At 43.2% G+C, this 12,011-nt stretch overlaps 1 protein-coding gene across 3 annotated transcripts in view; it reads left to right on the top strand.

Moving 5' to 3' along the window:
* Positions 1–295: 295 nt before the first annotated feature.
* TMEM245 (transmembrane protein 245) overlaps positions 296–12,011 on the top strand; it is a gene marked incomplete at its 3' end in the record, with an annotated part of 97,494 nt that continues 85,778 nt past the window's right edge. For 2 of the 3 annotated variants that reach the window (XM_082696872.1, XM_082696873.1), the window contains exon 1: positions 296–919. In XM_082696872.1, the coding sequence (XP_082552998.1) occupies positions 332–919 (588 nt within the window). In that variant the 5' untranslated portion in view covers positions 296–331. The remainder of the gene's footprint in view (positions 920–12,011) is intronic. The other variant, XM_082696871.1, reaches the window with a different exon arrangement.

Here is a 12,011-nt window from a genome sequence, read left to right as displayed (position 1 = left end):
GAATATAGTGCCTCTTTGGAAATTCCGCCTCCTGAAAAGTTGACTTTAACCAATGGGTGAAGCGACATTTTTGCACCACATTCCTGGAAGATGTTGAGCCTAGAAACCTGTTACCTGCATCTGCAGGGACCAATAGGCGAAGGCACCCGGGGGCGAAAGAACTCTTTCCAGACTTTCTGGAAGTTGTAGTTCTTTAAGGGTCTTGTAGGCGCTGAGTGCCCAGCTAGAAACTACAACGTCCATAATGCTGCGCGCGGCGCGCCTTGCCTCTCCCCGGTGCCTCCCGCTCGGCTTCCCAGTACCGCCTCTTGGCGGCGGCAGCGGAGCCACCATGGCTGACGGCAGCGGCCCTGCCGAAGCGCCCAGTCCCCGGGGCTCCCCGGGTCGGGTGCTGCGGGTCCCGCGCGCGGTGAGCCCGGGAGGCGGCGGCGGCTGCTGCGGGGAGACGCCGAGGACGCCGGCGCTGGCGCTGCGCTTCGACAAGCCCATCAAGCAGGCCTTCTACAACACGGGGGCCGTGCTGTTCGTGTGCCTGTGTTGCGGCGCCGCCGTGCTCGTCTACTTCATCCTGGAGGCCTTCCTGCGGCCGCTGCTGTGGGCCGTGCTGTGCGGCACCTTCTTGCACCCCTTCAAGAGCTCGCTGACGCGCCTGGGCCGCCACTGGCTGCAGCGCCTGCACCGCGCGCACACGCCCATCGTGCTGGCCGCGCTGCTGCTGCCGCTCTGCTTCGCCGACTACGGCGTCGAGGCCCTGGGCGAGCAGGCGCTGCGCCGCCGCCGCCTGCTGCTGCTGCTGGGCGCGGGCGGCCCGCTGCTCTACGGCCTCTACAGCCTCGGCAGCTACCTGGGCGTGCAGGTGCTGCTGGCGCACGTCGGCGCGCTCATCTGCCGCGGGCTGGACTACTTCAGCAGCCTGTGGGTGAGTGAGCGGCGGCCCGGCCTCCGTCCGTGGGCCCGGCGGGCGCGCGGCGGCCCGCACTACACACCCCTGAGTCCCGGCGGTGCCGTCCTGCAGCACCTCCTCACCAGCGCGGGGACCCTGCAGAGCCTCCGCCCTCCTTCCCGTGCTGCTGAAGACCTCGGCCCGCTTCCTTCCAAAGAGAGAGCGGGTGTGGCTCGCAGCAGCCTCCCTGTCCCCCGGCCCCATCTTAATAGACCCTCTCCTGGGGACTCCTGGGGACGTGTCCCCAGGTGGGGGGAATCGCAGTGCGGCTCTGCAGGTTTGAGTTTTGAGCATGGGCAGGTGGACTTGAATTTACCTCTGGCCAGAGAAGGGGCAGGGTGGTGGTGGCCCCGGCCATCTTCAGTTCTCACAGGGGACTTTTCTGGATGGCATCGGGAAGGGACCTAACGGATCCTAGTCCAGCTTGACATTCTGCAGATGGGACAGGTGACCTTTTTTTTTTTTTTTTTTTTTTTTCCCCCCAGGCAGGCCAGGGCTAGTTAGGGACAAGGAAGGGAGCGCTGGACTCCAGTCGCTCAAGTCCTAAAACAAAGCATTCTTCAAAGGCCTGTGCAGTTTCTGAGTTCAGATGAGAGGCCCCAGGCCTGCTTCACGCCACAGTCTACTTCTTGGGAACCACCTGCGGAGGGAAAGCTGTACCACAGTACCTCGCCTCCCGTCTGGATTACTTACGCAGGCTGGGTGAAGGAGTGGCACATTTGTGATTCTTGGATCACTCTGAGCTTATTTTCTTAGAAAATTAGGGAGCTTTAGAATTGGAAGGGATTTTGAAGATAATCTAGGGGCATACTTCCTAACTCAGACTAGATTGTAGACCAATTAATACCCAGCTGTTTAACTGAGGGCTGTTAAAAACAGGTGGCTGTTTAATGCACATTTGTCAAACTAATTTGGCTATTTTGTCAATAAGGCTAATTTGTCAATAAACAATACCCTTTAAGAATAATTTTATTCGCTTTTGTCAGTGTTCAGTGTGCCTTGACATCGAGTTGCAAAATAATTCCCCTTGTGTCTAACAGGGTTTTGACTTACCAAGGTTATTTGTAGAATGATGCTTGATCCCAGAACTCCTGTATTCCCTTGCTCTATCAGGGCCACCTCTCAGTTTCCATCAAAAGGTGATTGAACATGTTGATGGATACTAGGCTTTGTGTAGGTTTTTTTTTTTTTTTTAAAGATTTTATTTATTTGACAGACAGACACAGTGAGAGAGGGAACATAAGCAGAGCAAGTGGGAGAGGGAGAAGCAGGCTTCCCGTTGAGCAGGGAGCCTGATGCAGGGCTCGATCCCAGGACCCTGGGACTATGACCTGAGCCAAAGGCAGACACTTAAGGACTAAGCCATTCAGGCGCTCCTGTGTAGAGGTTTTAAAGGAATAAGATGCAGGCCTTGTCTTCAAGGTGCATATAATTGTATGTGAACATGTTCTCCTGGAGAAGACACACACACACACACACACACACACGTCATGGGCCAGCAAGGTAGTGGGGAACCCCTCGTCCATACTTTTGGGATGCAGCCTGTCATCAGATAGACAAGATTTGGCCTCTAAGTGGCCTGGGCTATTTCAATTGTAGTAGGAAGGAGGGATGTGGAATGAACTTGAACTCACAGGGCTTGCTGGATTGTCAGATGGGAGAGATCCCGGAGTTTATACACTTTTTACTGCCAGATGCCTGCCACTTTTCAGGAGAGGCTTCTAAGGCACAGAGAATGTGGTTGTTCCCGAGGTCACACAGTGTGAAGAAAGTCATGCTTTGCTTTTGTGGAGTACGCCATGTCTCCTTTGCCCTGTTATACCTTCAGTGCTATTTCTCCTTTACCTTGTTGCACGGTTCAGTTGATTGAATGGCTCATATAAAGCAGAATACTGAATGCTGTTAAGAAATATAAATACAGGGGCACCTGGGTGGCTCAGTGGGTTAAGCCTCTGCCTTTGGCTCGGGTCATGATCTCAAGGTCCTGGGATTGAGCCCTGCATCGGGCTCTCTGCTCAACAGGGAGCCTGCTTCCCCCTCTCTCTGTCTCTCTGCTTGCCTCTCTGTCTCTCTGCCTGCTTCTCTGCCTACTTCTGATCTCTCTCTGTCAAATAAGTACGATCTTTAAAAAAAAAAGAAAGAAATATAAATACAGTGACTTGATTTCTATCCAAGAAATTCAGTCTTGTCAGAGGCAGACACATGTAAGGTTTCTGCTGACATTTTTACTGTTGATACTGCAATTTAGTGCAAATTATTTTAGGCAAGGCCAAACAGGGTATCCACCAAACTGTAGCAAATTGGAAAATAAAAGGTCTAATGTGTGAATAGTGTAATTTCATACTTCAGGATCAGTGGAAAGTGGGGGCATTTCTTCTAGTTACCCTCAGTGAAAAGAGATGAGGAAGTTAAGTACCAGTGGGGAAGTGCCTGTAGCTGCGTGTATGTCATTTTGTGTATCTCTTTACAGAGGAGAAACCCTCATTTTTGTATTTTACTTAACTACTCTAATCTGTGTTGAGGATGAGTGGAAGAGAAGTAAGGGCCAATATTGATTTTGTGGCAGGGAATGGGGGTTAGGGTAGTCAAGTTAATTAAGATTTTTAAAAGGCTTGAAACAGCAGTTTGACTGCAGTGATGGGGCATGGGAGAAGTGGGGTGGGGAAAACAGAACCATTATAACAGAAACTGTATGGGTTAACTAGAAGTGAGTGGGAGTGGTAGAGGGGGTTAAATTGAATGAGAAGGTCCCTTAGGTTGATCTGAGTTTGAGAGAAATGAGGCTTGCAGTTGTGGTTTCTTTCTTTCTTTTTTTTTTTTTTTAAGATTTTATTTATTTATTTGACAGGCAGAGATTACAAGTAGGCTGAGAGGCAGGCAGAGAGCAGAGAGAGAGGAGGAAGCAGGCTCCTTGCTGAGCAGAGAGCCCGATGCGGGGCTCAATCCCAGGACCTTGGGATCATGACCTGAGCCAAAGGCAGAGGCTTTAACCCACTGAGCCACGCAGGTGCCCCGCAGTTGTGGTTTCTTGAACCAGCACTTAGGCATGAGTGGTTGGATGGGGTGAGGTGTACTTGGGAAACAGAGACAGGAAGTCCTCAGCTCTTAGCCAAAAAGGCTGATTAAAGCTTGACACAAAGTGGAGGAATGTCGGGTGACTGGGCAAGGGGCCCACTCTGTAACTTTTCTATCTCATAGTTCACCGTGGCTGTGGTTCTCTGAGCCCAAGCAGAGCAGGCTGGCATTGAAAAAGAGTCCATGTTTTCTAGACAACTTGTAAATTTGAGCCTGCTGCCGAAGAGGGACGTAGATGAGAAGGGCAGGGAGAAAAGTCACATATAAGCAAATCTACGTTTTGTAGAGCCACAGTTCATACGTTTAAGGTCCAACTTTTGAGAATCTGTCATATGCCAGGTGCCGGATTAGGTGCTTTCATGGGTGTTGCTTTATTCTCACAATTGTCCTATGGAGGAGGGAGGAATTCTGTTGGTTCAGCAATTGACTTAGAGATTGATCTGTTTATTCTGTCAGTAAAAGCTCTTCAGCAGACCTATTAGTAAGTCCTTTTGTGATCGGAATTCTCTGAGTAACCTTTGGTAAGAATTTTTAAAAGGTTTCCCCTGCTACATTGTGTTTAAATGTTTTAATTTAACTTTCTAAAATAAAAATTGATTTTAATTATTTGGGGAAAGAAACATAAAAGAATATCAGGACCGGACTAACCACGGATGTTTCCCCAAAGGCCCTTGGATTCTAGTCATCTAGTGACCTTGGTCATCTATTCTTTTATCCTTGTATCTGTTCAGCTATTTCCAAGAGGTTTGGAAATAGTTTTCCTTTGTAGTGGCTTCAGTAGCTGTATTTTCCTTTTTTGCTTATTCTTCTAATTCAGTTCCTTTTCACCTCACTCTTGTGGTTTCTTCAATCTCCTAACACTCTGTCCTGCTTACGAGTACAGACTAGTCATTTATGGTATGAGTAGCTCTTTTAAAGGGTTTCAGATGTTAGAATTTTGCATGGACTTAGTAAGTGGTTTCTAAACACTTAAAAAAAAAATCACCTGTTGCACCATGCTGACATGTGACACAGTCCTTGGGGCCCTTGGCACCTTCCCATGATGTGGAGTTGTCAAGATAAAACTGAAAAAAAGCTAATACCCACCCCTCCCCCACCCCTTTGCTGGGAGTGTTTTGATGTTCCTCTCCTTAGTGCATACATGTTAGAATATTTGGAGACCATGTACAGTTTTTGCAGTAGTGATGGATTTGATTTCTCCATGGTTCCCGATGCCACTGTTTCCATGTTACTTTATATAGAAGTATGAAGAAAGGCGAGAAGACTGTAAATTCTATTTATTTAATTTATTTTGTAAGTAATCTCTCTGCTCAACATAGGGCTTGAACTGAGATCAAAGAGTCGCTTGCCCTTCTGACTAAGCCAGCCAGGCGCCCTGAGACTATAAATTCTAAACCGAGCTCTGTCAGTAACTTGTTTTGTGACCTTGGATTGACCAGGGCTCTTCTCTGAGCTACTAAACTCTAGTTGGTGAAGTGTGGGTTTGGCTCGGGTGATTTCTAAGGTTCCTTGTGTGGTTCCGAAGTGTTTGTCATTGTTGCTCAAAAGGCTCTTAGCAAGTGCACATCTGTCAGCCAGCCAGGCCCCCTCCATCCCACTTCTGAACCTCTTCTAGGTGTGTTTTCGCTCGCCTGGTATCCGTGAGGAGGAAAGTTTCCAGTGCTTAGGTTCTCTTTCAAAGACTTTGATTATAAGGTTCTTCCTCTTTTTTTTTTTTTTTAAAGATTTTATTTATTTATTTGACAGAGATAGACATAGCGAGAGAGGAACACAAGCAGGGGGAGTGGGAGAGGGAGAAGCAGGCTTCCCGCTGAGCAGGGAGCCTGATGCAGGGCTCGATCCCAGGACCCTGGGATCATGACCGGAGCTGCAGGCAGAAGCTCAACCAACTGAGCCACCCAGGCGCCCCTGATTAGAAAAGGTTCTTGACTCGAAGTTGCCACACCATAAAAGAGTACAGTTTTCAAATTAGAATAAAGCTGATTTAAAGGAGGCCGAAGTACCTGAAGCTACCAGGGTTTGAGACTTGTACGTTTGTGCAGTTTGGATCGTTCTCTGTGCTTTTCTTCTCTTGGTAAGACTTGGGAAGCTGTTTCACAAAAACCTGCAACAGCAACAAGCCGAGTTGCTTTTCTGGTTAATTCCCACATGATGATAAATACAGCAATCTCAAAGGCAAAGTCTACTAATGCATTTAATATTTTAATTAATCAGAAAAGCGTATGTGGTTAATTAGCCAGATGAAAGGAAATTGGATTGTTTATTAGCTTGCTTGTAGTGCTAAATAAATGCCTCCAGTTTTTAGGGGGCATCTTATATGGTATCTAGCGCACATGGGTGCTTTAAAATGAGTATTGAATGTGTATTTGAGAAGGATACATTGTTTTAAAGAACATAAATTTGAGGAAGTATGACCTCTTATTTATAATTTGTGGTTCATTGATTTATGGCTGGAGGAAAATTTCTACTTGAACAGGTTTGCTCAGAGGCTAAACATAAATTTATACTTGAACAGGTTTGCTCAGAGGCTAAAAAAACTCTTAAAGACACACTTGTAGGAATCCATCCTAGAAATTATGTATGAAATTTGAAAGTACAAATTTTTATTTTTGGTAAAGTTGTTTTAAAGAATATTTAGCAGTTTCAAAAATTGGTTCAAGTAAAACATGTTTGTTACATAAGAATCAATTTAAGCAGCATAGAAGTCTATATGGTAAAGTGAATAATTTCTTTTCTCTGCCACCATTCCCACTGTGTAGATGTTACTGTTACTGTTTGATGAATAGCCTTCTAAATTTATTTGTATGCTTATGTGAACATACAAAGTGTAGGGTTTTGTTTTACCAAACAGAAATTGGTAACATATTTATATGTTTGCATCTTGCTCTTTATCATTGTATTAGAGAACCTCTTTCCTTGTTAGTACTTCTAGATAAAATTCTTTCTTTTTAATAGTACTATAGTATAAAAAAATTTTTTCCAGGTGTTTTAGGAAGTGTCCCTATCAGATTATTATAGCTCAGAATTTGTATTAGGATAATCTGATAAAAATTTTTTAAACATTGATAATGTTTAATATGGCTTAGTGAAAAATCTCTGGTGCTTACAAATGGTCATGCTTTTTGAATTAATAATATTCTGTGCATCTTTTTTGAGGAGACACTTTAGAATATTGAAAGAAAAAATCCATAGGCCAAGAGAGTTTTTTTTAAGTTAAAAAAATTTGCTATTTATAAAGATAATAATCTTGGGGCGCCTGGGTGGCTCAGTGGGTTAAGCCTCTACCTTCGGCTCAGGTCATGATCCCAGGGGCCTGGGATCGAGTCCCGCATAGGGCTCTCTGCTCAGCAGGGAGCCTGCTTCTCCTCCTCTCTCTCTCTCTCTGTCTCTCTGCCTATTTGTGATCTCTCTCTCTGTCAAATAAATAAATAAAATCTTAAAAAAAAAATATATAATAATCTTAGAAAATTCCGTACTTGAGGAAAAACAGAAATAAGCAAATTATCTCCAGAAATCCAACCATCCAGAGATAATATTTTTAAATATTTTGGCAAGTGTATTTTCACTATTGTAAATTTACACATGCATGCATTTATGCTGTGTCATTGAGTGTAGATATTCATCACGCCTCTGAAAGTCTGAATAATTATTCCAGTTTTTTGAGGTACCATTATTTAAAGAGTCCCTTATAAAATGACATTTAGGTTGTTATTAATTTTTTAATATTTTATGCTGCCATAGTGAACATTTTCATATCTCTGTGCACAGTCTGTAGTGCTTCTGTAAACCAAGTTTGGAAGTGGAATTGGGGAGTGTATTTAATAAGTTGTTATTTTATTTTTTATTTTTATTTATTTTTTTGAAAGAATGTGAGCAGCAGTGGGGGAGGGGCAGAGGGAGGAAATCTTAAGCAGTCTCTACACCTACTGCAGAGCCCGATGACCCTGAGGTCACAACTGAGTCGAAATCAAGAGTCGGGCATGTAACCGACTGAGCCACCCAGGCGCCCTTAGGAAGTGGTTATTTTAAACTGAAATGAGGTTATCCATGAATTTTAGGTTTACTAGGGGAAAATATGTGCTTCTCTTTAGACCATGCTTTTTCCTTAAAAAATCTGAAATATGAAGTCTTTTCTCTCCCTGTAGGTGATACTGATTCCTTATGAGTCAAGGTAAGAATCAGAAACTTATTGGAGATCAGTTTTAAAACATCATAGGCTTAAAGTTTGAAAAGATATGCCTTTTGTGATCCTTTAGGTCAGCGTCTCACGGAGAGCAGACTCTCCTGCTTTGTCATCCCTGACAGCTTTTGCTTAAATAAAATACTCCATTTTTAGACAGCTATAGTTTGTTAGAAAAATTTATCCTCATATTGAGCTGAAATGCGCTGCTTCCTAATTCCCACATATTTCTCCTGCTCAGGACCATGGGCGATTAAGGCGAATGTGTCTCCCAGAAGACAGTCTCCTAGCTATTTGAAGATAGTTATCAAATCTTGGTATTTCCTTCTCTTTTCTAAGCTAAGCAATTTTTTCTCCCCCATGTATATATGTATCTACTATGTTGTGATTTCTCTTTCCTTTCCCATTCTGAATTTTATTGCTGTGGTTCAGTAGTGCAAAAGTCATTGAAACAGTCATTTCTCCTGATATGAGAGTTATTAAGAGGCACTCGCACCATTTATACTGCTGACTCACTGAACTGGAAAGTAGCTTAGCTGTCCTTTTTCTGTTCAATACTTGTGTAGTTGAGTTTTGAACCTAAGAGCAAACTTTTGGATCTTTCTATTAAATTTAATCTTATTTTAATTAGCCCTTTTCTAGCTTCAGAATATCATTTTGAATCATTGCAGTCACCTCAGTTTTTATTGAGTGTTCCCAGTTTTGTGTAACCTGGCAGTTCACTTAATAAGCCTTCTAGTCTCTAACCTGAATTACTGACTAAATGTTTCATGGGGTGGGCTGATAATCAGTGTGTGATATAACATTGAAAACGAAAAAATTTACTGAGGATCATTTTTTATTTCAGCAATTTGTAGTCACCAAAACAGACTTTTTTATTTTTTATTTTTGCTTGTGAATACTGGAGCAGCTGTTCATCTTTAATTTTTTAGCACATATCCTTCTTTCTCCTCACTGTTAAGAAAGCAGACTCTGGATCCAGATTCCTGGGTTCTAATCCTGGCTCTGTCACTTTTTAGCTGTGTTACCTTGAGGATGTCATGCCCCCAAAGTCTCAGTTTCTTTCATCTGTAAAATGAGGATGGTAATAATACTGATTTTGAGGGGTTATGAGGATTTAATGAGTTCATATATATATATAAAGCATTAGGACAGAGTCTGGTCCGTAGTAAGTATTATATAAATGTATTATTATTATACTCAGATTTTGGTCTGAGCTCTACAGCCCTACCTCAGATTCTCTGAATTACCAGATTAAATTTGTGTGGTTCTGCAGGCTTGAACTATTTTGAAGCAGCTGTGGTCTCATTTCCCAGGTGCTCATATTAACTGGGGCTTAAGATCTCTTGATACTTCATCTACTGGAGTTGCTTGAAGAATATTTTAATATCCTTTCCATGATAAGATAATTAGTGCTCATTAAAGGCTCTTAGGAAAATACACAAAAAAGTAAAACCACCATGAAAATATAACTACTGGGGTGCCTGGGTGGCTCAGTGGGTTAAAGCCTGTGCCTTCGGCTCAGGTCATGATCCCAGGGTCCTGGGATTGAGCCCTGTGTCTGGCTCTCTGCTCAGTGGGGTGCCTGCTTCCCTCTCTTTCTGCCTGCCTCTCTGCCTACTTGTGATCTCTGTCTGTCAAATAAATAAATAAAATATTTAAAAAAAAAGAAAAGAAAATATAACTACTAACTTCTTAGTACATTTCCTTTACTTCCCACCACACAGTAGATACAATCACGTCATATGTATGCGATTTTTGTATTTTGCTTTTTCTTTAAGAATATCTTAGGAGTGTTTCTAACTATATAGTTTTGTTTACAAAACCCAGTTTTAATGGTTGCATACATTTCATTGAGTAAATCCTCCTTACTCACTTCCCAGCTGTGGAACTTACTAGATTATCCACTTTTCACTATTCTAAACGACACTGTGATGGACTTCTTTATGTTATAAAGGCTTTTGCAGAATTTATTCTTATTTAGTAAAGTTCCAAAGCTGAAGTCTCAGGTCAGAAGCTGTGAACGTTTTAAGACCAAAAGACTATTTTATTGATTGATATGACCCAAATAAAGTAGGAGATAGTTTTGGTTTTCCCCCTCTTTTGTAGTAATTAGTTCTTTTTCTTCATTCTCTGATTTAAAGTTGTGGGGTGTTTTTTGTTTGTTTGTTTTTAATTTGCCTCCCCCCGCCAAGATTCAGGTTATTTTATCTTATTTTTTTTTAAAGACTTAATTATTTTGAGAGAAAGTGTGTGCATGAGTGGGAGGGGCAGAGGGAGAGGGAGAGAGAATCTCAAGTAGATTCCACACTGAGTGTGGTGCCAGACGTGGGGCTTGATCTTCAGGCCCTGAGATTAGGTCCTGATCGGAAACCAAGAATTAAATGTTTAATGAACTGCACCACCCAGGTACCCTCAGGTTCTTTTAGTAGGTTCTTGGTGCTCACATCGTTGTGGGTTATGTATTCCTTCCATCTTTCGTAAATGTTAGTAGAGAGTTTCTGTGTAGGCTCTTGTAGGTATTTCTTTAGAGCTAGATCCCTTGGTTTAGTGGAGGGAAAACTGAGGAGGGGACCCTGGTGGTTCCTTTGTCCTCAGCTCTTGCAGTTTCTTCCTCTGGTAATTTTTTTCTTTTATCTACACCTCTTGAACTGTGCATGCAGTTCAACTACGGTTAACCATCTGTTACCTAGATTATTTCAGGGGTCACACTTCACATGGCTGTCTTCTTCCTAGCCTTTTTTTTTTTTTAAAGATTTTATTTATTTATTTATTTGACAGGTAGAGATCACAAGTAGGCAGAGAGGCAGACAGAGAGAGAGAGAGGGAAGCAGGCTCCCCGCTGAGCAGAGAACCCGATGCGGGACTTGATCTCAGCACCCTGAGATCATGACCTGAGCCGAAGGCAGCGGCTTAACCCACTGAGCCACCCAGGCTCCCTTCTTCCTAGCTTTTTTTTTTTTTTTTAAAGATTTTATTTATTTGCCAGAGACAGAGGGAGAGAGAGTTAGTGAGCACAGGCAGACAAAGAGGCAGGCAGAGGCAGAGGGAGAAGCAGGCTTCCTGCCGAGCAAGGAGCCCGATGTGGGACTCAATCCCAGGACGCTGGGATCATGACCTGAGCCGAAGGCAGCTGCTTAACCAACTGAGCCACCCAGGCGTCCCTCTTCCTAGCTTTTTAAGAAAATTATTTTCACAGTTAATAAGCATAGTTCATAGGATGTGATGGAATCTTTTAACCTGATTCTTTTGGGAAACTTTCTTTCTTTCTCCCTTTTTTTAAGATTAATTTATTTATTTGAGAGAAAAACAGAGTGAGCATGAGTGGGAGGGGGAGTAGGAGAGAGAGAATGTCAAGCAGACTGAATGCTGAGCATGGAGCGCCATCCCCGGACCCTGAGATCATGACCTGAGCCAAAACCAAGAGTCTTTGACAGATTGCGCCATCCGGGCGCCCTAGGGAAGGTTTCTTTTTTGTTGTTCTTTTTAAATGTTAATGTATAGAGAAACTTGAGGAATTCCATCATGTTAAGCTCTCCTTTAAGTCCATAGCTTAAAAACGAATATTTTTATCTTAAGCATCTTTATGTATACAATAGCTTTTGAACTTCAACATATCTTAAAACTATATCGTATTTTTTTGTTGTTAAGACTGTCTTTTTATTTTTTTTAAGAGTTTTGTTTATTTATTTGACAGAGATCACAAGTAGGCAGAGAGGCAGGCAGAGAGAGAGGAAGGGAAGCAGGCTTCCTGCTGAGCAGAGAGCCGGATGTGGGGCTTGATCCCAGGACCCTGGGATCATGACCTGAACC

Source organism: Mustela nivalis (assembly GCF_964662115.1).
Source record: "Mustela nivalis genome assembly, chromosome: 13".
Taxonomy (NCBI): domain Eukaryota; kingdom Metazoa; phylum Chordata; class Mammalia; order Carnivora; family Mustelidae; genus Mustela; species Mustela nivalis.
Note: the sequence above shows the minus strand (reverse complement) of the source record. Positions and strands in the feature narration are given on the sequence as shown.